The sequence below is a fragment of the Eublepharis macularius genome, chromosome 4 (genome assembly GCF_028583425.1).
Source record: "Eublepharis macularius isolate TG4126 chromosome 4, MPM_Emac_v1.0, whole genome shotgun sequence".
In the NCBI taxonomy this organism is placed as follows: Eukaryota; Metazoa; Chordata; class Lepidosauria; order Squamata; family Eublepharidae; genus Eublepharis; species Eublepharis macularius.
This window is the reverse complement of record NC_072793.1, coordinates 97,987,542-98,012,291: the sequence shown is the minus strand read 5'-3', so window position 1 is coordinate 98,012,291 and position 24,750 is coordinate 97,987,542. Positions and strand designations below refer to the sequence as shown.

General features: G+C 40.9%; 1 protein-coding gene across 1 annotated transcript in view; it reads left to right on the top strand.

Moving 5' to 3' along the window:
• CACNA2D2 (calcium voltage-gated channel auxiliary subunit alpha2delta 2) overlaps positions 1–24,750 on the top strand; it is a 935,072-nt gene that overhangs the window by 618,463 nt on the left and 291,859 nt on the right. Inside the window, exon 5 of the mRNA XM_054977462.1 lies at positions 23,948–23,992. Coding sequence (XP_054833437.1) covers positions 23,948–23,992 — 45 coding nt within the window. The remainder of the gene's footprint in view (positions 1–23,947; positions 23,993–24,750) is intronic.

The following is a 24,750-nucleotide window of genomic DNA, read 5'->3' as shown; positions in this document are numbered from 1 at the left end:
TAGGAAAGGATAACATTTCCATCTCTCAGCCTCCATTAGGGTTGCCTATCTCCAGGTGGGGCTGGGAATTTCTTGAAATTACAACTGATCTCCAGATGACAGAGATCAGGTCCCCTGGAGAAAATGGCTGCTTTGGAGGGTGGACTCTATGGCATTATACCCTACTGAGGTCTCTTTCCTTCCCAATCCCCACCCTCTCCAGTCCAGATGTCACTCCACCCCCACCCACCCCCAAATCTCCAGGTATTTCCCAAGCATGAGTTGGCAACCTTAGCCTCCATGTTTCTCATCTGTAGAACTGCATCTTTAATTGACTGGTTATGACTAAGGATTTATGTTCCATTCTTTCAATTGGAGGTTGATTATCAAGCTCTTAAAAAAACTGATATTCCAGCAATGGTGATGGATACTCCCTTTCTTTGGAATCCCTGATAGTAACACAGGTGTGATTGTGCATTTCCATAGAGCACAGTGTATGGCTTATATGGGGCAGCAGGACACTGCCCCCACCTGCTGCTTGAACCATTTTGTGACGGGATCCAGCAGGTGGATCCTGGCATGGTAGCCAAAAAAAAAACCCTTCAAGACTGAATTCTGCCTCTCTCTGACATAGATAATACTTGGCTAGGTGGATGGATGGTCACACCTAGTAGGGCCGCTTTATGTTGTTTTTGAGTTTGAGCAGGCCTAGTTTAAAAAACAATCCTATGACCTGAAAGCACATGGAAACAGGCACATAGCTGGGTTTTCAGACTGTTAAATATTTTCTGCTTGCTAAGCCTTGCTCATGTTTGCTCTTCCTTCTGTGGCTGCTTGGCCTTTATTCTATGCCTCTGCTGGAGATGGGCTGTTTGGTACATGTCAAAGTAGAATTTAGGGGTTTAGAGAGAAAGAATGGAAGATAAAATGAACAACAAAGCACCTTCTGGATAACTGTTGTTAGTCATACTCACTTCTGATTAAAGATCATTAAACATGAAATTAGCTCATTTGTGTAACGGGTCTCCTGGGGGTTCATTTAATTATGAAGTGCAGATGGTCGAGAACCTGGGGAAATGGCATTTTTTGGGAAAGGGGGCAAAGCAGAGTGTGGGACTGGGGAAGGCAAGGCACAGGAACTGGGGAAAAAACTTTATTTTTACTTTCCTTGTTGTTATAAGCCCTTCAGCATTTCACAACAAATCACAGATAATTAATAAGTACACTTCCCTTAATGACTAAGCTTTTTAATAGCAGAAATTCAAGGATGCAGCACCAGACCATTTGTTCCCCTTTCCCTTCTAGTTTTTCATTATCATGCAAATGTGAGTCTTTCAGACTGTGTGAAATGCCAGACAAAACCTATTGCAGTGTGTGAAGCAAAAACCAACACTTCTCATTCCCAGCCGTCCAGTTTCTTCTTGGCCCGCTGATGCTTATGCCAACTGGAACAATGCCATTCGAGGAATACATGAGATAGCACCCTGACCAGGGCATTACAGACTATAAAAGAAACGGGAAGATAGTCGTACTCTGCATCCTGTTACTGTGACGGACTGGGCTGGTGCAAGAGGTGGACTTTTTGATGACTGGTACCAAGCAGCAAGTCATTTGTGTAGAGCAAGGGCCAAACTAAACATTACATGGGAGATTGTGACTGGTCATCTGGACTATTTTTTCATTTAAAAAGTGGTCAGGGGGAGGCCATGTTGTTCAAAGTTGTGGCATGTGGAAAGTGAGTTAGCCGTTTCTCCCTTTACTATTTTCCCAATAGAAACTGCCCCACTAAGTTGCTATTCGATTCAGTTGAGAAAAAAGATCAGTACCTTTACATACCTTTCCTGCAAGAGCTCATAGCAGTTTGCAGTGATGCCATTTCTATTTGGAAAATGGCACAACAGGAAAGGGTTAAATCCCCCCCCCCCCGCCCACACATTATGCCCCTTCTATGACTGCTTTTTTATATTTAACAATATGTTTAGAAATCTGATCACACCTCTGCCAAATAAGGTATAGTTCAGCCCCTTATTGTCCACACAGAAAGCTCCATTTTGTTACACCCTGGTTTGTAGCTGGCACTATAACTGTAGTTTTATCCACATGGCAGGCCACTCTTTGTATGGTGTTCATCTAGTTAACTCATGGTGTTCATGAGTTAAGATGCACAAGCAAGTTGTAAGTCGACATAATTTAGGCTGGAACAATGCTGCCACCACCACCACCACCACCATTCTCTCTGTCTCTGTTTTTTCCTCCTAAGAGAAAAAGACAATGAAGAGAGAGCATTAAAAATACAGAGAGAGAGAGAGAGAGAGAGAGAGAGAGAGAGAGAGAGAGAGAGAGAGAGATGCACATATACAGTATTTTAAAAAGGACAGTGGGTTCCATGTTGTAGGGGGAAGCTAAAGATGAGTTGAAAAAGTTTAAGACTATTAGACCAGTGGAAGGATTTGCCACAGGAAGCAAATAAATGCACATCCTTAACAAATCAGAGACCGCCCTCCCAATATAGCACAAAAAACACAAGATCAAAGGCCAGATGAGAAACTTCCTGCTCACCTTGCCCTGAACTTCAGCAGTGTAGCACTATAGCACCATGCTGAAGTTTGATGTAGGGGGGCAGAAAGATGCTTTTCCTTCTATCTTCAAACTCACATAGATATTTTTTACTCTCTCCCCAATGCTGTTGGCCTGACTTTGGACATTAGGTCGGGTAACATATGCCTTCATACCATTTTAAGCTGTTAGGAGGTTGAGATAGCCAATCTCTCCCCCCCTCCCTGCTCCCCACTTTGAACTGATGTTCAACCACCTGAACATTCTATGCTTCCTCGAGGATAATAATTATGTTCACTGTTCATCTGATATTTGCAGAGGGCTGTCTCCCGTGTATGCAGAAACCCCTACCTTGTTTTGCTGTCCTATTGATAGGGGGTCATCAAGTGTCTTAGTAGAAGGACCAATGATAGCACCATAAATGTACATGGCTTTTTACACAGTGGCTTTTCGAAAGACCAGTTCCAACTTGTCCTGCATTTCAAAGTGATATCTACCATTGGTTCCACTGATCAAGTTTAGAAATATATGATACTATATAAGTGACTTCCAGTGCTGGTTCTAATGTAGTAAAATGGTTGCATGATATCCAGGCCTGTGAAATGGCGTTGTTCTTCTGTGAGTGAATTATGTGAGCAGTGGGGGAGGGAATTATTTATTACTGAAAAGGTACTCTTTTTTCCCACTCACTAACGTCTGAAATTACTCCCTTGTGCCTCACCGAGGTCCTTTGCTGCTCATTGTGGAACTCCTGCATACATGTGTAATTAAAAGCAGATGCCCCCACTTAGTGACAAAGTTGCAGTTTGTCATTCTGCTTCATCATGATGACAGGTGAATCCCACACAGGCAAATTGATGATGCCCTGCGGTAAAGCTAAAAATAGCTTTGAGGCACCAGAAAATTCTACGCACTTCCATTTAAATAGAAAATAGGTATACTTTTATTTCCATTTATTTCCATTGTCATCAATATACAGATGACACTCAGCTCTATCTCATGCTAACAGCAGATCCTAGGGAAGCTGTGGAGACTGTGAACAGGTGCCCGGAGGCAGTTTTGGAGTGGATGATGGCTAGCAAGCTGAATACTGACAAAATGGTGGTACTACTGGTGGAGGGAAGGTCTGACACAGGTAGTTGGTTATCTCCTGTGCTAGATGGGGTTACATTCCCCCTAAAGGAGCAGGTTTATAGCTTGGGAGTGCTGCAAGCCCTGGAACTTGAAGGGGTAGATCCCTATCCCACCAAACACAAAGAAAATTCAAGCTCCAATGCACTCTTTCTATCAAAATGCCAACAGCAGCTGTATCTCCCTCTCCAAAGCCAGAGCTGGGAGCCCTCCTCCCCCCTGCTCTTTGCTCCCTTGTAACAAATTTGGAATGCCACACTTGAAAGGAAGACCTGCCTATTGAGCTAAATTGGGCTTAGATTGGGGTTTCCAGGGCAACAGCAGGAGTTCAGACAATCCCTGCCTAAGTTGCCAAGGGAATTGATTGCAGGTGCCAGACTGTCTGGCTTGATGAACAGCAACGAACAGCAATGAACAAGGCTTGCAACGACCATGTGTTTGTTTATAATGGGGCCTCAAGAACAACTTGTTTGCAAACAGCAGATTGGGCTGTTCGTGGCTTTTTTTTGTTCATATTGCTGTCCGTGCCCATCTCTAATTGTGAAAGAGTGGGGCATTATGTCAATTACTGCCCAGAGAAAGAAAACCATTCTCATATGAGCAACAAACCTCAAGCCCCAAATTGACACAGATCATTGTAGGGAGGGCATGTTGCAGGAACAGATGGCGTTTCTAACACCAGTCCCCAACATCTTCTGACTCCGGTAAAGCTGGAGTTGTCAGATGTGCATTGACTATTGGTGTATGTGATGATAGATTCAGGAGAGTTACATGGATGCCCAGTTTAGTACCCAGAATCAGGTCCCATTACAATCTAAGGAAACTATCACCGTAGTGGAGGCTATCAATGGCCAGCTATTGCATTCTGGATCCATCATGCAAGAAACTGACCACTGGTCCTACAGCTGCAGTGTCACCAGGAACAGCTATGTTTTGATATAGATTCCATGCCTCAGTTTCCCATTATATTGATGATGTCCTGGTTGGAACTCCATAATTCTGCCATCAGTTGAGCCTTACAGGAATTGCAGTTCAGAGACCCTTGCCCACATAAGTTGCACCTAGATGTCTAGGAGCTGGCTAGCATTGTTGGACTTTCCAGAAAAATATGCTGATTTCCAAGATGTATTTGAGGGGAAAGACGCAGATTGACTACCACCTCATTGACCATATGACTGTGCCATCAACTAATGCCCGGAGTTCCCTTACCAACAGATTGGCTATAGTCCCTATCAGAGCTGAGTCGGCACCACTCTGGAATTTCCTGACCAAAAACCTTGAGAGAGGGTTCATACATCCTTCTATATCAACAACCTCTGCACCTGTCCTATTCGTGAAAGAAAAAAATTAAGGTTATGCAATGACTACCGGGCACTAAACAATAACATAATCAGAGGGGACTTCCAGCTGGGAGGGGACTTCAGGCTGGGAGGGGACTTCTGGCTGGGGATCATGGAGATCTGAAGTGACTCAGGGAGCTGAGTCATCCGGGTTGCTGTTTTTGGGCTAGTGGGATGCTTTGATCACCCACAGCCCCCCAATTTCAGGCAGAAATTGGGCAAGGACGCTCGATAGCCCTAAGAGGGTGTGATCTCAGCAGAGGGGGGGTTCTGAATCAAGGATTCTCCATCTGCTTTGAAGATCCCCTCCCTGAGGGGTGGCTAATATTTCTGCAGCAACCTTTGGAGTCATTTAATTGGCATAGGATGTTCGTACCCAGGCTTCAGAAACAGATTTTAACCAGAAGGGAGCCAAAGAGACAGTGAGTACTACCCTAGGAGAGTGAGAGAGAGTAAAGATCACTATCTCCCCTAACGGACTTAATTTCTGTTCAAAGACTGAAACATTTTAAAGTAAAGAGACAAATTCCTAAAGCAAAAGGCATTAAAAAGTGGCGGGGAGTGAAGAAAGTGATTTTAATGACTTAAAGAGCTTAAAAAGAGCAAAAAGAACTTTTGTTTTGCATACCTGCGGTTTGGGAGATAACGATGCGAGAGGGAGAGTCTGGGAAGAGGCTGAAACATCATGAGAAGTGAACTGCCTGTAATTGCCTGCAATACAAGTGAGTGGTGGCTAGAAGGGCAGGAAGACGGCAGGAACAGAGGAAGAAAAACAAAGCAGAACAAGAGACCAGAAGAGGAAGCGGAAGTTAGCCATTTTGAGTGTGGGAAGGGCAGAAGGCTTCAGAAGGCTTCAGTATAGAGAAAGTGTACCTGACATTTTAAAGGAGAAGCGGAATACGCCATTTTGGACAAGGGAAAAGTTGAGGGCAACCATAGAGAGTACCATTGAGAAAAAAAGCCCGACATTTTGAAGATTTGCAAAAGATTAAATTATTTTTCCTCTTTCCCATTTATATTATTGGACTTAATTAATTAAGTAAAATAAAATAGAAAAGACGGAGCTGAGAAAGAGAGCCGATTCGTGGGGTCCCAAGGCAAGTCCAGTGGCAGGGGGAAAGGACAAAGAGTGGCAGGCAGCGATTGAAAGTTTAGACAAAAAAATAACAGAAGGCAATAAGGAAACAAATGAGACTATACAAAAAACACAAGAAATGGTCCAGGAATTACAGAAGCAAGTGAAAGACTCGCAATTGAATTTAGTTAAAGAAATCAAAGAGGCAATAAAATCAGAGGTTGCAGAATTGGCAAAGAGTATTGATGAAATAAGAACAGAGCTCCAAACTACAAAACAAAAAGTGCAAGAGTTGGAGGAGAAAACGGAGAGTATAAGAGCAGAGGCAGTGGGAGTGAGTGATAGAGTTGATGTAATGGAGCTATTGAAAAACAGAGCTATTGAAAAACAGCTTCGTTTTTGAAGTATTCCAGAGGTAATGGTTGGATCTGCATTGAAACAAGTCACTGAAATAATTGCGGAATTTTTAAGTAAAGAGCAGGAAGAGGTGGCTGCCCACCTAGACATTGCTTACAGAGTTAATTCCATGTATGCAGAGCAAAAAAACTTGCCAAGAGATGTTATTGTCCAGTTAACCACCAAGAGAATGAGGGAGGAGATTATCAGAAACCATTATGAATCCCCACTGGTACTTGAAGGGAAGCGTGTTCGAATTATGAAGGAGTTACCGAGATCAGTGTTGCAAGACCAAAAAAAGTACAGAGACCTGACTCAAAAATTAAAAACAATGAATATAAGATACAGATGGGAAATTCCAGAAGGGTTGAGCTTCGAGTTTCAATCTGTGAGGCGAGTCATCAAATCAAGACATGCAATGGATGTGTTTTTGACAAAATTTGAAAAGGACTTACCAAAATCAACAAGACTGTAATTATGGAATACAAATTAATATCATGGAATGTAAATGGACTTAATTCACCTTCAAAGAGAAAAGCAATATTTCATTGGTTGGCCAAACAAAAATGTAATGTGATTTGTCTACAAGAAACCCATATAAGAGAACAGGATGTAAAATATTTACAAAATAAAAAATTAGGGAAGCAATTTGTGGCAACAACTAAGCAAAAGAAAAGAGGGATTGTGTTATATATTAAAAAAGAATTGCAACCAAAATTGATTTTTAATGATAAGGAGGGGAGATATTTGGCTGTGGAATTTGATTGTAATGCCAAAAAAGCCCTAATTGTGGGAACATATGCGCCAAACGGGGTGAAAGAACAATTTTTTGATGAAATTAAGGATCGACTTGGACAGATGACATATGATCAAGTGATTGCGACGGGGGATTTTAATGGAGTGGTAGATCCACAAGTTGATAAAACAACTAATTTGATAAGAAACAAAGGAGGTAAGCTCCCAAAATCCTTTTTTGAATTGCAAAGACAGGAAGGTTTAGAGGATGTATGGAGGAAACAGAATCGGAGTGCTAAGCAATATACTTTTTTTCAGCAAGACATCAATCTTTTTCAAGAACTGACATGACTTGGGTATCAAAAGAGCTTGCTGTATGTACAAAAGAAACGGATATCTTGCCAAAAATTAGCTCAGACCATAATCCTGTGTTCTGGAAATTTGGAACGAGAGGGGGGAAAAGGAGATGGAGAATAAATGAGGATTTGTTAAGTAGTCATGTTAATGTGGATGTTCTTAAGAAAGAGACTAAAAGCTTTATACAGTACAATGTGGATCAAGGAGTGGCAATTTATAAAGTTATAAAGCTGTGATTCGGGGAGGTCTTATGGACTTAAATGCCAAAGATAAGAAAAACAAAGAGTCGAGGTTGAAAGAAATTCAAGAAAAAAATCAAATTTAAAGAGCAGCAATTAAAGAAAAGACCGGGTAAAAAGAAAATACAACAGGAAATTAAAATATTGCAGGAACAAATAAGAGCAATGGAAAATAAGGAGATGGAATGGGAGTTGAAAAGGCTGAAACAAAAATCATCTGAAGGAGCTAACAAACCAGGGAAATATTTAGCGTGGCAGTTAAAGAAGAAAAGAGAGAAACAAATAATTAGTAAGATTGTGGAAGACGGGAAAGAACTGTTTGATCAAAATTCAATAGAGAGGGCTTTTTTTAAATATTATGCAAAGTTGTATCAGAAGAAACTAATTGATAAGAATTCAATAGAGGATTATTTTCAAAAGTTGACTTTACCAACGGTGCCCAAGAAATTGAGAGACAAATTAAATGCTGAAATAACAACGTTAGAAATTGTGGAAGCGATACAAGCTACAAAGATGGGAAAGGCGCCAGGGCCAGATGGCCTTACAGCTAAATTTTATAAAGTAATTGCAGAAGATTTGAAAGAGTTGCTGCAAAAAGTGATGAATGCAATTTTAAAAGGTGATGATCTGCCGGAAACATGGTATGATGCTAATATTACATTAATACCAAAAGAAACACAAGATTCAACCAATGTAAAAAATTATAGACCAATATCTTTAACAAACAATGACTACAAGATTTTTGCGAAAATATTGGCTGAAAGGCTGAAGGCCTGGCTGGTGGAGTTTGTAGGGGAGGAGCAGGCAGGCTTTATACCAGATAGGCAGATAAAAGACAACCTGAGGACGGTATTGAATGCGATAGAATATTATGATAAAAATCCAGGAAAACAAGTTGGTTTCTTCTTTGTGGATGCTGAAAAAGCGTTTGACAATTTGAACTGGGATTTTATGTTTGCAATGACGGAAAAAGTACAGATGGGTAAGATGTTTATTCAAGCAGTTAAGGCGATATATAAGAATCAATCTGCAGCCATAGTTGTCAACCGAGAAATAACAAAAAAGTTGGACATAAAAAAGGGAACAAGACAAGGATGTCCACTCTCTCCACTGTTATTCATGATGGTGTTGGAAATTTTACTTAGACAAATACGAGAAGACGATGAAATTAAAGGTTTGAAGATTAAAGGATATACATACAAGGTGAGGGCCTTTGCAGACGATGTGATGGTGATAGTGGAGGACCCTCTTCAAAATATGCCAAGGTTAATGGAGAAGATAAAAAAGTTTGGAGACTTGGCAGGATTTTATATAAATAGAAAGAAATCTAAACTGCTTTGTAAGAATATGTCTAAGCAAGAACAACAAGAGTTAATGAGGATAACGGATTGTGAAGTGGTTCATAAAATAAGATATCTAGGTATTGAGTTGACTGCAAAAAATATTGATTTATTTAAAAACTATTATGAAAAGTTTTGGCAGCAAATAGACAGAGACATGATGGTGTGGAATAAGTTAAACTTATCATGGTTGGGTCGTATTGCTGCAATTAAGATGAATGTGTTACCAAGAATAATGTTTTTAATGCAGACAATTCCAATTGTGATAGATAATAAGCAATTTGAAAAATGGCAAAGAAAAATTTTAACCTTTGTGCGGGCAGGAAAAAAGCCTAGAGTGAAGATGAAGGTGTTATATGATGCAAAGGAAAGAGGAGGACTCCAACTACCAAATTTGAAACTATATCATGAAGCCATATGCTTAGTTTGGGTAAGGGATTGGATGTTGTTAGAAAATCATAAATTATTGACATTGGAAGGGTACAATAAAACCTTTGGATGGCATGCATATTTATGGTATGGAAAGAGTAAGGCTGATGCAATGTTTTTGCATCATTTTGTGAGGCAGAGTCTATTTGCAGTATGGTCTAAATACAAGCGATATTTGAATGAAAGAACACCAATGTGGATTGTACCTGCAGAGGTTGTGAATCCAAGAACTGACTATGAAGGAGCGGAGTGGATGACATATCAGAACATTCTTAGAGAGGATCAGAATTTATACAATATTAAAAATAATGATGAATTGCCATTTCGATATGGGTGGTTTCAATATATGCAGATAAAAGATTTGTATGACACTAATCGGAGGAAAGTAGGGTTTAGAGTGGAAAATTCAGAACTGGAACAATGTCTACTGCAAGGGGGCGGAAATTGATATCTAAAGTATATAAAATTTTGTTGAAATGGTTTACAGAAGATGAGACAGTAAAAGTTCAAATGGTAAAGTGGGCAATAAACTAATAAGGATATATTGATGGAAGCTTGGGAGAAATTGTGGAAAAATACTATAAAGATATCAACATGTACCACGATAAGAGAAAATGTGTATTAAATGATTTATAGATGGTATCTCACGCCAAAAAAACTAGCCGATGGAAATAGTCAGATGTCAGATAAATGTTGGAAATGTGGAAAGCATGAGGGTTCTTTTTATCATATGTGGTGGACGTGTGAAAAAGCTAAGCATTTCTGGGGGGAAATGGTAGACGCTATGTCAGATATATTGAAGAAAAAAGTTGTTAGAAACCCAGAATTGTTATTGTTATGTATAAACCTAGAAGACTTTGACAAAATGGACAGGATAATGGTATTTTATATGACTACGGCAGCTAGGATAATTTATGCACAGCTGTGGAAGACAAAAGAGATACCATCGGTGGAAGATTGGATTTTAAAAACATTGACCTTGGCTGAAATGGATAAACTTACGAGGAAACTTCAAGAGGAATATATGGAAGAGTATATAATAAGTTGGGAGAAATTGAAGAACTATATAGAAAAAAAGTGGGACATTAAAGGGAAGGTGTGGTCTTTGGATACTTTCTGAGGGGAGGATAGTGTTCTGTTACTTTGGATTAATATAGAGGTAGAAATTATAATATTTTATTAGAGGTAAAAATCTAGTTTGTGATAATATACCATTTTATTGATATATGTAGGTACAATATGTTATAATTTACTAGGTTATAACGTCATGAATTGAATAACAATATAAAGGATATTAATAATTTTGAACATTATAGATATGATAGATACATGTAATAGTGCTATCTAAAGATATGCAATGGTATAAAATATATTACTATGACCCATTCTTAGAATGTAGTATATAGCTATTAATATAGGGGGCATATTATATTGTAGGTTATTGGATACTATTGATAGATAGTACTAAAAGATATGGAATGTTAGATAATGGTATTTATCATTAGATAGGTATTATTATTTTATATAGAGTTTAGTTTGGTTAAGATTTTATCTAAGAGGTAATAAAGGGAATGGAAAACTGTCGGAAGTCAACGGAAAAGGGGGGGAAAGGGTGGGGGGTATTATAGTATGATGGAAAGTTAACTGTGTATGTTTTTATATTTGTATAATGACCCATCCAATAAAATTTTAAAAAAAACATAATCAGAGACAAGTACCCCCAACCCCTTATTCCAGAGCTTTTGGTGCATCTGAGGAGAGTCAAGGTGTATGCAAAACTGGACCTCCACGGTGCCTACAATTTAGTGTGCATCCATCCTGGAAACAAGTGGAAGATGGCTTTTACCATCAGTTTGAGTACCTGGTGATGCCATTTTGGTTGTGTAACACACTCGCTCTGTTCCAGTGATTCATGAATTATGTATTCAGGGATTTCCTGGACATGTTCTTCATTATTTACGTTGATGACATCCTAATTTATTCTCAGGACACAGCTAATAACACTAAGCATGCACATATTGTTCTGCACTGAGTCCAGCAACACAGCCTTTATGCCAAACTTGAAAAATTTGTCTTTGACCTCCCATCCATGGAGTTTCTGGAACACTGCATTTCTCCACAGGGGGTTGCAATGGATTCCCAAAAAGTAGAGGCAGTGATATCCTGGCAAGCACCTCAAAATCAAAAAGATGTCCAATGCTTCCTTGGTTTCTCAAATTATTATAGACAATTTATCTCTGAGTTTGCCTCCCTAGCAGCACCTTTGATAAGGCTAGTGGGCAAAGACTTTTGTTTGTTTCATTTGGCATATCCCCAATAAACTGTTAACTGGCACTCCTCCTTGTTATAGTGGTTGTGTGTTTGGGGGTATGTTTTTATGGAGGATAGTTTATGTGGGTAGTCGTGTTGGTCTGCAGTAGGATTTGAGCCCAGTGGCTCAAGAGTCAGAGCTCCCTTCTTCAATCACCTACCATCTGAAGAAGCGAGCTCTGACTCTCGAAGCGAGCTCTGACTCTGGAAATCTTGTTGTTTCTAAGGTGCCACTGGACTCAAAACCTGATGTATTATTGAATTATTGAATTATTTTTATACTATTATTTTAAAAAAAATATAAATTGTTTAAAATGGTGCCTTAAATTTCTTTAGTGTTGGCCACCGTATTTGAGTAGAAAGGCAGCACACAAATATTTTAAATAAATAAATAATAAATACGTTCACTAGCTCAGCTTCAGTGAGTAGTGGTGTAGCCCACACAGGATGTTATGAAAGATGACATGGAGTGTTTTATTGCAGCACAGAATGTGTTTTCCCTATTACAGAGGTATGATACATGAAGTGACTTCAAGGTCTTATAGGGCCCTGAGGGTCATTCATAGATTCACTGATGGAAGTAATATGGCAAGGAAGGATCTACACCAGAGATAACTGAAATGCTACAGTTCTTTCAAAAACTAGCAATATTTGAGTATCCTTGCACTAGAGATGTGGACTAAAAATAGTATTTTTTTATTGGAGTGTCGGAAAGGCCATAAATATTTGGATTTTCTTATACCAGTTTTATATTTGGATCTGGTTTTTTTCTGGAATTCCAAAATTAACAGTTTCCATTATTCCCTCTGGGAGATGCATATGTAATGCTGTATATTCAGTATTGATGCAGAGGCTAAGGGAAAGTGGCTGGTTTTGCAATAAGAACGTAAAGTCTGTAAAAAATTTTAGGGTTTTTCTGCCTACCCTCCTTAGATCTGATCTCACAGCATGGCTACATTGCCCAACTTTCTGTAGCGGAAGGATTAACACATCACAAAGACACAGAGGAAGTCGAGAAGAGATTACAACATACCTTACAACCAATGAATATTAAAATCCAGTTGAAGATTAGGCTAGATGAAGTGTTTATATCATTTGAGAAGGGGTCCTTGGTGTGTAGCACAAACAGAGAGGTTCTGCAGTTTTGGAAGAAACAAGAAATTGGAAAGCAGCAGGTTTAAAATCTGCTTGAAAATATGACATGTTCAGGAACTGGGACAAAAATACAAGCTATTTTAAATTTGGTATAATCTGGAAGGTGAATGTTCTTAATATTGAAAAGTCTAATTTTAAAAACCCAAGGCATCACAGTTGGAATTCCTTGTGCAAATTACAGTGCCAGCAAGCTCCCATTAATCTGGAAGCAGGCTTTCATCAGTTTCTTATATTTATTTCTAGTACTGTGCACTAGGTTTTGAGTAGCTCACTCTCTGCTCAAACTAGCATAGAGAAGTTTCAAGTGAGTTCTACAGTTTAGGTCAAGGTTGGACTCACTTTAGTGTAGTCTAGGATTTGTTTGTTTTTTACAAGAATTCCCAGGATTTATCAATATGTTTTAAATTGCCAAAACAACAGCCTGTACTCAGGATCTCCTACCAGTTATGGCATAATTAATCTGTGTTGAGTACCTTGACTGTGCACTCTTGTTGAAGCATGTAAGTGCCTTGTTGATCAGGTCAATGTCTATCTTGTTCAGCATTTCTTATAATAATCCCATAAACTACCAGGTTATAAACAGTGGTTGGAAATTGACCAGTGGTCCAGCACAGTCTACCTTCTGTCCAGCCGTCATTTAAATTGTACTTGTAGAAATAATTGTAATGCTTAAAGCTATGAGATATTCTCAAAGCCTTGTTCATATTGAAATGCTGAATCAGGGATTAGATATCAAGAGCAGGATACAGAATCTTGTAAATCTGCCCCTTGTACATTCCCTCTGTTCTCAAACTTAAAATTATCCACATGTACCCTATTCACTTCTAATGTTACATGTGACTGTCACCAACGGGTTAAAAGAAAACTAGGCATATTCATATTTGGAAATGCACTTTGAGTTTTCAAGTTTATTCAGTTCCTAGTCTCTCCTCAAAGTCACTTGGAGACTACAATTGGTGCAGAATGCTACACACGGTTACTATCAGGAGCTAGGTGAAGAATGTATATTACTTCCATTCTACAGTCATTCTGTTGGCTGCCCCCCTGGTTCAGTTCAAGGTATTGGCTATCACATACAAGCAAAGCCTTTCATGGCCTTGCTCCTCCTAGCCACAGGACTACCTCTCTCTGTGTGCTTTACCATGGCGGGGAATTGTAGCTAAACTGCAGTTAATTCCATATGACCATCTAGTCCTCATGTTTTCAGTCTCACCCCCATACATGAAAAGTCAATCCTCCATGAATCCTCTTTCCTTGCTCATACTGGTTGAGGGGTTGTTTTGATCTAAATACCAGCAATCTCCTTTCCAAACTATAACTAAGCACAGACACAATTGGTGAATACATTTCAAAGTTGTCATGAGAGGTAAATGACTCTGGAAACATGCTAATCTCTGTTGAAGAGGATACGTTTCATGCCAAATGTTAAAGATAAGCTTCTGCCTAGTCCTTTATATCCAGCTTGCAAACATCCCTCCATTGATGATTTTCTTGCTCTCTGCCTAAGTAATTGGCACAGATCTCCTTAAGCTGGAGAATTTTATCAGCTTGAGTTTTAGCAGTCTGGAGATGGAAGAGGAAATTGCTTTAGCTGAGCAAGTTTCATCTCCATGATAACTCCAAAGAGGAGTTACAGTGCAATTCTAAGCAGAGTTACTCCAATCTAAGCCCACTGAGCTGTTAATACTGACAAAACAGAGAGCTCTGTGTTGGAGTTTATAGCTTAAGACTTATGCGGTATGAAAGCTGTGGTCAATTATTTAAATTGTTCAATAGCTTTGTAAATTCTAAAAGAGGGAGTGGGAGGGTCAGGGAGTGGCACAGGGGTGTGAAATGTTTATTTATTTTGGTAATCTATAATCTGCTTTTCAATTTTAAAAGGAGAGGGCAATTTTAATATTGCAGTTTGAACCATTTAAAATATTACAACAAAAATCTAAGTCATTCAGCAGAGGAGAGTACCAGCATGCTTTGAGATTAAGAGCTTGCCTAAGGAACAAAACAGCATTTCCCATCCAAAACAGGGAAGCGAGGGCTGTTCAGCTCTGAAAGAGCTCTATTGGCTGCCAGTCTAATCTCTGCCTGCATGAGAATTCATTGAACAGGAAGGTACATAGGGGAGAAGGCACTCCCTCAGGTGTAAAATTACATACATCCCTTTCCAGTGCTGAGCAGCACAGCAGAACTCTTTCTCCAGTTAGTGGAACCTTGTTTTGACTCCTCATTCTCTTCTACGCAGCAATACCTCCACAGCAGCCATTAGAGAGCCACTTTATATTTATACTTCCCCCATTGCCATTAATACATCACCCAGTAATTGCCATAGCTTCACTCAAAGCACATTAGATGTTAACTGAACAACACTGAAGTGCATTATTTCTTCAGTACCATGGTTAAATGAGAAAAAAGCAAGAAAGGAAGTCAAAGTGGAATCAGGTCTGGCATAAAGTGAGGGAGGCTAAAGTGGACCTGAAAGTTCCACAGAAAGTTCGACCTTTTCCTGAGGCCCAGTTCACAAGTACAGCCACCGTAATTAAATTTTTAATTTTTAAACCCCAACAGGAACACCCCAAAACTTCATGAAACCACTTTCCCAAAATTACAACACAGAAGGGTCTTTGAAAAAAATATAGAAGAAAAACAGTAAAACCAAAACCAGAAGAATGCAAAAAAAGTAACAACTTACTCCCCGCCAAAGCACAAACCCTTTAAAAGTTTTTTTAAAACTTTTAGAAACAGAGAACATGCAAAGCAGTTAAAAATTCTAAAACAAATTGAGATAAGAGAATCCAACAATACAAGTCCTTTAAACCCTTTTAAAAACAGAGCAGAATAAAACTAAGGAAAACGATTTTTAAAGAACGAAGAAAAGGCTCCTCTCATCCCCAGTTACACCTCCCCAGGCAAAACCAAAAAAAACACAGAAAAACTTGAAATAATGTTTTAAAATAAAGTCCACTGTGAGAACCGGTCCTGAAGATGTCCAGCAGACACTGAACAGGAAGGTTTTCCCCGGCAGGCAGCAGAAATCCAAGGCAAAGACCAGAGCAGCAACAGCAGCACTCCAAACAATCTAGCCCTGGAATAGAGTCAAGCTGCAAGCCTGCTTTTCATTGTCTTTACCCATGCTCAGAGAGCCATGAAGGGCTATGTAAGAATCATCATGACAGTCCAAGTGCTTCCCCCTAATCCCATTGCTGCCTCCATCCCCCCTTCTTTCCCATTTCCCAGAAATCCTGTGGAATTGAAGAAAAAAAGGCCTGGGAGCCTTAAAATGCTGGGCCCGAATATTCCCAAATATCTTTGGATTTTTTTCAGGACCTGATTATCCATATTCTGGAAAACCCTGGGTATTGCTCCGGATACCCAAATATATATATATATATATATATATATATATATATATATATATATATATATATATATATATATATATATATATATATATATATATATATATATATATATATATATATATATATATATAACTAGCTTGATGCCCGTGCTTCACTATGGTATTTAACTACTTTAAATCCAGTTATAAAATTTATGGGTATGTAACATTTTTTGGTTTGGGGGGGGGGGGGAGTTGAGTTGGCTTTGCAGTATAATAGCATAGTACCCGAGCTTCACAAAAGTGTTTGAATAAAGCGAAACATGTTGATGCCTAAAACTGATGAAGAAAATTTCAAAATGTAACATTTATTGAAGAGATTTTTAAAAGGAAAAGATTGTAGTGCAAGAAATAAAGTGAAAAATACGTACAACCAGTTTTTTTCTACTGAAGGACCTCTTTGTAGACCACATTGGTGATTGTCCCCTCAGGTGCTAGGATCACCAGGTTGCTGGATGAGCTCACTCTGGAGCAGGCCACATAAAACTGCCCCTGTGAGAAGAAATCCTCCCTCAAATCAATTCCTGCCACCTTCAGTGTCTGGCCCTGGGCCGAATTGATCATCATAGCAAAGCAGGTCTTGATGGGGAACTGCAGTCTCTTGAATTCGAAGGGGTTCTCTGATGGTATGAGTTGTATGCATAATATGAATACTGACTCCCCCCACCTCTGAGCACTGCCGATGAACAATGTGTTCTCGACGTTCCTGTGGAGGGCTTTCACTCACAGTCTGGTGCCATTGCAGAGTTTGGGTAGGTTGAGGTTCCAGAACAGGATCACAGGAGCCCCCACTTTGAGGGAAAGCTTGTGGGCTGGGAAGCCAGGAGGGTTGAGAGTGTTGAGGAACTCCATGGGGTAGCGGACCACATCATCCATTTGCACCACTGAGTCCACAGATCTGTACTCCATTTCTGCCCCTTCAAGGGAGTTAAGTTGTGTTTCATTAATGATGGCAGCCTTGTCGTTTTTGGGGGTCAGAATGGCATGCTTGCACAGCCAGTCCATGGACTTCTCTGTGATAGTGGCGATATCAGGGTATATCTTGGCTGTTAGGTCAGCTAGGATCATCACTACTGTGCCCAGGCCTGCAGGGATGGTCACCTTTCCCTTGGACTTGGGACTTGCTGGTACTTGGCCACTGCTGCTCAGTGCACCACAGGAGTATGATGTGCATAATTCTTTGCCACATCTCTAAGTTGCTTCCTCCTTTTAGCATCGGTATATCTTGCACAGTGTCTGCCAGGAGGCTTCTTGGGGGTGGTAAGAGATGATGGCTGAGAGAGGTGTGAGGTGGAATTGGACTGAGGGAGGGGTGGTGTTGTGGTAGGGTTGCCAGGTCCAAGTTGGGAAATTCCTGAAGATTTGGGGGGTGGAGCCTGGAGAGGGTGTAGTTTGAGGAAGGGGAGGGGCCTCAGTGGGGTATGATGCCATAGAGTTCACATTTCAGAGCAGCCATTTTCTCCAGGGGAACTGGTCTTGGTTGCCTGGAGATCAGGTGTAATTCTGGGAAGTCTCAAGCTACCACCTGGAGGCTGGCAACCTTATTTGGTGGGCACTTGGCAGGTTCATGTATGAGACTCACATCGAAATGGCCCCGAGAAAGGTTGTGCACCATTTCCTCAAGAATATTTAAAAACTCAGTTGCCATACTGATTTTTATATAAAGTCCCTATTCAGGAGTCTTGTACTGTCTTTCTTCAACTGTCTGCAGTTTCCTTGACCTGATTTTTACCTCAGAACACAAGAGTTCCACAGCTGACCAGTCAGAGAGGGGGGGGGTGCAAGCAGGCAGGCCCACAGTAGGGTTGCCAGGTCCAAGTTGTGAAATTCCTGGAGATTTTGGGGTTGGAGCCTAGATAGAGTGGGGTTTGGGAAGGGGAGGGGCCTCAGAATGGTATAATACCATACAGTCCACTCTCCAAAGCAGCCATTTTCTCCAGGGGAACTGATCTCTGTCACCTGGAGATCAGTTGCAATTCCAGGAGACCTCCAGCCACCCCCTGGAGGCTGGCAACCCTTCACCATAGGGAGATTGGCAACCCTAGTGAACTTTTAGGGGAAGACTGGGAGGTGCATCTTACCTCAGGCCACATTCAATGACTCCCTTAGCAACTGTTTAGAATGTTGGGCTGAGCTCCAATGAGGCTGCATATGCAAATGACCTTGAAAAGCCAGCCCAATCAGGGAAGAGTGGCCAAGCTGGCAGTTGGGAGTGGGGGAGGGGAGCAGGCTGCAGCCTGCCAGCCACACACACAGGGAAGCTGTATCCCTATGGGAAAACACATTTTACCCCTTTTTACCCCCTTAGGAGGCAAATTTCTTAAAATCTCTTCTTAGTGAGCCTCTACATCACAAAAGGAATGTTCTCCCCAAATTTCACATTTCTAGGTCCAGGGTTTGGGGCTGGGCGTTGATGAGTCAGTCAGGAGGACACTTGTCTGTATATATATAGAATACTGATAACGTATTATTGGATATTCAGATGAGAAATATCCAAATGCACATCTGTAATTCATTCTTCACTGTGCCAGACTGAAGTCATGCTAGTTTAAGCATATATTAGACTGTTTGTGTAATTGCTTCATCATGCTCTGCTATCACATCTTAGATAATGTGTTGTTGAAAGCACCATCTGTTTGTCAGTTTAGCTCTTCAGGTAGATATGAAAGCTTACTGGTTAACAGACTGATACATTGAATTGTGCCTTTGCCTTGAAATGAGCAAGTGGTCTAAGGCAAGCTACGACTTCAGAGCCTCAGCTCCTTCTTCTCCTGTTCTTCAGTATGGGATAACAATATTGGTCTTCCTTATAAAACTACTGGCTCTGATTGGGATGGCCCAGGCAAGCCCAATCTCGTCAGATAGCTAAGCAGAGAGTAAGCTCTTGTTAATACCTAAATGGGAGGCCACCAAGGAAGACCAGGGTTGCTACACAAAGGCAGGCAATGACAAATCACCTCTGAACGTCCAAATACTAATGAGGAGGGCGACCCTGGTTAGCTTCGAAGATCTGACAGGATCAGCCTAGCCTGGGCCATCAGTGCAGCAATTTGCAACTCTCTCTTAAGTATTGTGCATGTCTGCAATTTTCCCCATACAAGTAAGACATTTATATTCTTAAATTCCATAAATATGACAAATAGTACAATTTTATGATGCAACCTAATTTTTAAATGATGCAGTTACTGTCATTAAATTAGTAAAATAAGTTTAGGTTTGAATAAAGTATTGCATATATTTGTACTTTCTCAAAGATGTGGTGGGTGGTTTTTTTTCCTGCGGCTTCAAAATTTTCAGAAATGTTATATCTCTATAGCTTCGTTGAGCCAGTTGGCAGAGAGGAGAGCCCATGGCTCAGTTCCAGAGCACTCTCCTGGATCTCAGATTGTCTTATGTTCAGTCTTTAGGATCTCTATTTAAAGGATTTCAGGTAGCAGGTCATGGCAATGATACTGATGTCAGATAAGGTGAGGGCCAGGTACCCCACCTCCCACCTGGAGGCTAAGGGGACTTGGTAACCCTAGCTCACACACATTTTAAACTGCAGAGAACCAGCCTTCCCTTACAGTTTAAATGGTCTTATGGGTATAGTATTGGGCTTGAAGGATATGCACCTAAGGATGCATGTCTCCATTTCCTCCCCCTTTTGAGCTACAGAATGAAAAGAAGCAAGTGGCGGGAAACTTGCCTCCAAGTCAGCTTGCCACCCCCAGTTGTGGGCTTATACCTGTAATTTTTTTTCTGCTCCTCACAGTTTCTAGCAGTACAAAGGCAGTACAAGACCTTCCCCTCAATCCCTGCAGAAGGAGTACAAGGATATCCCCCACAGTATGCAGGAAACTGCTTATAGGGCTTTTATGGGTAGTGGGATTTCTTTTTCTGAAATTCCATCTCTCTTTTCCTCTTTCAAAGGAGGAATTCACTTTGGTTTCTCATTAATTTATCTTTGAGTTTTTTTAAGCATGTGATAGTATACATTTCCTCACCTGCAGGTTTCTGCCTGTTGTTGTGCCACTGTAATATGATACAAAGGGTAAAACCTGTCTGATAAAGGCAAGGATATGTTCAGACAAGAGCTGGCTTCTGTTTCATTGTTTTTTTAACGGCTTGCCTTCTTAATTTTTCAACCCATGCTCATAGTATATAAATAAATAAATGCATTACTTCTTAGAGATCTAAATCTAATCTTCCTCTTCATGAAAGGAATTGATTTGAACCTGACTCGAATTCCTCAAAATAGACTAGAAATGGATTGCTGGATTTGAGGGAGAAACTGGGCACAGAGGAATTAAGAAAGTTCCACTTAACAACCCTAACTGCTTGTGGTGTCTCATCTCTCCTGGGTCTTTTCCCCATGTCCACACGCAGGACCCCCATGTTAAGAAATAGCTGTTTCAGGATTTGAGGGCTGGTGAGGGGCAGCTACGGTGGAGACCTGTGCTGCAAGAGGAGAACGCACGGCCCTCCCCCTGCGTTCCTGTTCCCATTCCTGCATGCAGAACAGGGACTCCCAGTGCCCTTTAATTACCCCTCTTGATGGAATGTAAAAGTCTATTACTGCGCTCTGAATTGCCCATCCCTTTATGAATTTTATCAGCTGCTCCATGTCCTAGCCCAGTGAGAAGAGAAATTGGAATATACCTCTCTATGTAAATAGTTTCTAAATAGCACAAATTAATGATAAGCAGTTCTTCACAGGAATAATGAAATCATCCTTAATTTTTCATTGACTGTTTAGTGTCTCTGAGTAGGAGACAAAGATATTAGCATCTCAGATCTCCTCCATCATTAGCTCAAATTCCCCTGAAGTAATGAGCATATATTTCTTGTTCCTATGGATTCAAAGATTTCAAAGTCAAAAGGGGAGCGTTATGAGCCTCCAATATGCCCTTCCACAGAGTAACAGATTAGGGAATTTAACCCATGTATTTCTTCATCCATTCCTGTATTTCTGTAACTTTCTATTGAGGTGCGGAATAGTTTGCTTTGTGACAAAACTCAAGGTATATGTTAAGACTGTCAGGCTTCATGGCAGCTGGTGGGGGGTGGCCGTTGCTTCTCTGGTGGAAGTTAAAGCCTCACAGCCCCACTTTCCATAGCAGCAGCACAGAATGGACTTTGGACACTCAACAGAGGCAAATATTCTGCAGCAGAATATGATTTCTCCTCCTCTGTGTAATTTACAGCCAATGGTGTAAGAAAAAAAAACAACGGAGAAAGAGGTGGGTGACTAGATCTTTAACTGTTTGTATCAGCTTGCAGTAGGTTTTTCAAAATTAAAAATAAACTAGCTTTGCCTTGTAAACTGTTTCTACATGCCAGATCTAGTGAAAATGCAGGTTCTGTCTGAGTACTTCAATCATCCAGGCAAAATGACCTAGATAGATTTTTTTTTAATTTGTAGGCCAGTTCCCAGAATTTGTTTATAAAAACTAGAAATCTGAGTTTTCTCAGATGTCTTTGGGTAAAATGCAAAAGATGGCCATTTTTAGGAGGGACTTGGTGATATATTATTGATTATTTCCTATGGTCTGGCCTTGTAATCTTAATGGAGTAGTTTTAGTAATATTTGGTAGAGGGAAAAACTGGCTGTGGCGGGGGAGCTTATTGGATGATGCCTATTCAGTTTCTTCTTGTAATTTTGTGCCTTTTAACTTGTTATAATCCACCCTAAGAAAGGCAGAATATGAAAAGGTTTAATAAATTATGCCAGATAACCAAGCTTAGCCTCGTTCTGTCATTTATACTACGGTGTACAAGAACCCAGCCATTCATAACAAAGTCCTTGTGTTCCTATGTGTCCACCCTCATCCTGTTAAGAAATGTGCTCTGGAAGTTTTATTCTCTGAACTTAATTCCAAGGTAGCCTGCATGTGTTGGGAATTAAGTTACAAGAATGGAACTCCCAGAAAACATTGGCACAAAAAGACTTTGTAATATGCGATTAGGTCTTTGGCAGTTCATGTGTGAGATTGCTCTGTAGTTGCAGTTCCACAAGTTCTGCTAAGCCAAAGAAGACAGGGTAACCAAAGCTTAGGAGAAAAAGGAGCAACAGCAGAGCAACATGGTAGAATGGCAGCTCCAAAGAGGGGACTATATTCACTTCTCTGCATGACTTCTGTACCCACACCCTAGAAGACAAGCAGAGGCACAGGCAAGTGTAGGGATGCCAGACCCCCACTGGGGGCGGGAAATCCCCCGCCCATGCTCCCCACACCCTGCCCCCACTTATCTGGCCAATGGGGGGAGCGCACCTTCCATGCACACTCCGCTGCATGCTCCTCTGCACTGCAGCCACCTGGATTGGGCTGGTTTTGGCTCGGATCAGGCCTGGATTGGGGCCGCTGCGAAGCGCAGGAGCACTCCTGCCCTCCATAATGGCCCAAAACGCACCCATTTCGGGCCCGTTTTGTTATGGATTGGGTCTGTTTTGAGCCACTGCGGAGCGCAGGAGCGCTCCCGTGCTCTGCAGTGGCTTGAAACAGGCCCATTTTTGCCTGTATAAGGCCCATTTCTGGCTGCTGCGGAGCACAGGAGCACTCACGTGCTCTGCAACGGCTCAAAACGGACCTGATCCGTGCCAAAACGGGCCTGAAATGAGCCCGATCAGGGCCAAAACAAGCACGTTTTGGGCTGCTGTGAAGGGCAGGAGCGCTTCCGTGCTCCACAGTGGCCCAATCTGGGCCCCTGCGGAGCGTGGGCACACTCCCAGGGGCCACATAATGACATCACTTCCTGGAATTGACATCACACTTGTGGGAGCACCCCACCCTCACAGGTAAGTGCCAGGCCCCAATCCCCTGCCGGGAGGTTGAGGGGGCCTGGCAACCCTAGGCTGGTGTGCCTGCCGATGCTGGACCCAGAAGCAAATTGTAAATGCTTGTTGTTAGCTCTGCCCCCATTCTTGAGGAATCACCAGTCTTCACTCAAGTACCAGACTTCTTAACACTAAAAGTTGGTAGCCCTACTTGGATGGTCACGTTATTTGATTGACTCTGATCAGGCCTGATTTAGATATAACCACTACTTAAGAAGCCCTAAGGGTCTAGTTAGCTTTCCTGTATCAGGTCTTGGCAAGAGGTACACCTCGATAACATTTTAGGTTCCTTACTGGGTATAGTACATGAGTTTTTCATACATATGAATATCTTTTTGGCTTTCCACTATCCATCCTTGAATCATATCTTTACCTTTCTGAAGTTGGACATTCCTGCCATTCTCAGATGCTCTCTGCTCCTGGGCTTCAACAAAGAATATTTATTGATATGTGTTTGACCATACAATTGTGTTACTCATTTGTTTCATGCCCCTCTCCAAGATTGTTCTACTCTGGGCCTCTAGACAACCTTTATGGGGGCAGGCTAGCCCTGCTTTTGTGTGTAGAGACATGGTCTAATCCAGTGACAGTTCCCTTATATTTCTGACTGTATCAGTTACAGTATATTAAAAAAAAATTGAGGTCTGCATCTGAGGTCTGTTTACTTATAATATTTTTCCCCTTTGTCTGGCAGGAGAATGATATTGAATACTATGACTCCAAGGCTGACACAAAATATGTAAGTACCTTCCAACTGTCCCCTGCTTATGCTGTGCTGTTAACGGTTACATGTTAATTCCTACAGGTTAGAACAGTGCCACCTTCACTGCCCTACCTGTTCAATGCTCACACTCATAATGTAATGAAATATGTGTTGTCTGTATGGAACAAAATATTATATGCAACATTTGTGGTGGTTTCTCCTAGGAGCTCCCTTTTTCTTGGGAGCTCCTAGTAGTTATATGGTCCATTCATCACATATTATCCCTACAACAACCCTGTAAGATTGATTAGGCTGAGGGGATGTGAGTGGCCTAATAACACCCAGTTAGCTTCATGGCAGAACAGAGATTTGAACCTGGGGCTTCCCCTGGTCCTAATTTGGCACTCTGAACATTATACCACACCATCTTTTTATGTCCTAGCCTTGCCACAGGATGGTGAGGGTATAACAGCTGGTCATTGGGAAACTCAAGCCTCCTCTTTACAAAAAAAATAAATAATCACCAAGACGGTACTTCAGATAATAGAACTGGAAATAAATTGTTCATATCAGTCTTAAGATGTGGGGGGAGGGAGTCAAAACAAGCATACATTTCTGTGAAGATTTGGCGAGGGAATCAAAACAGGCATACATTTTTGTATATTTGCTGTATTTTCTGAAACTTTTAACAGCTTTATTTGGCTTTTTAAAACATTTTTCTTTAAACTACATTAAAGGTGAGCTTGCCTACAAAATTTTGATTTAATTTACTGATAACTGCATAGCCAAATATA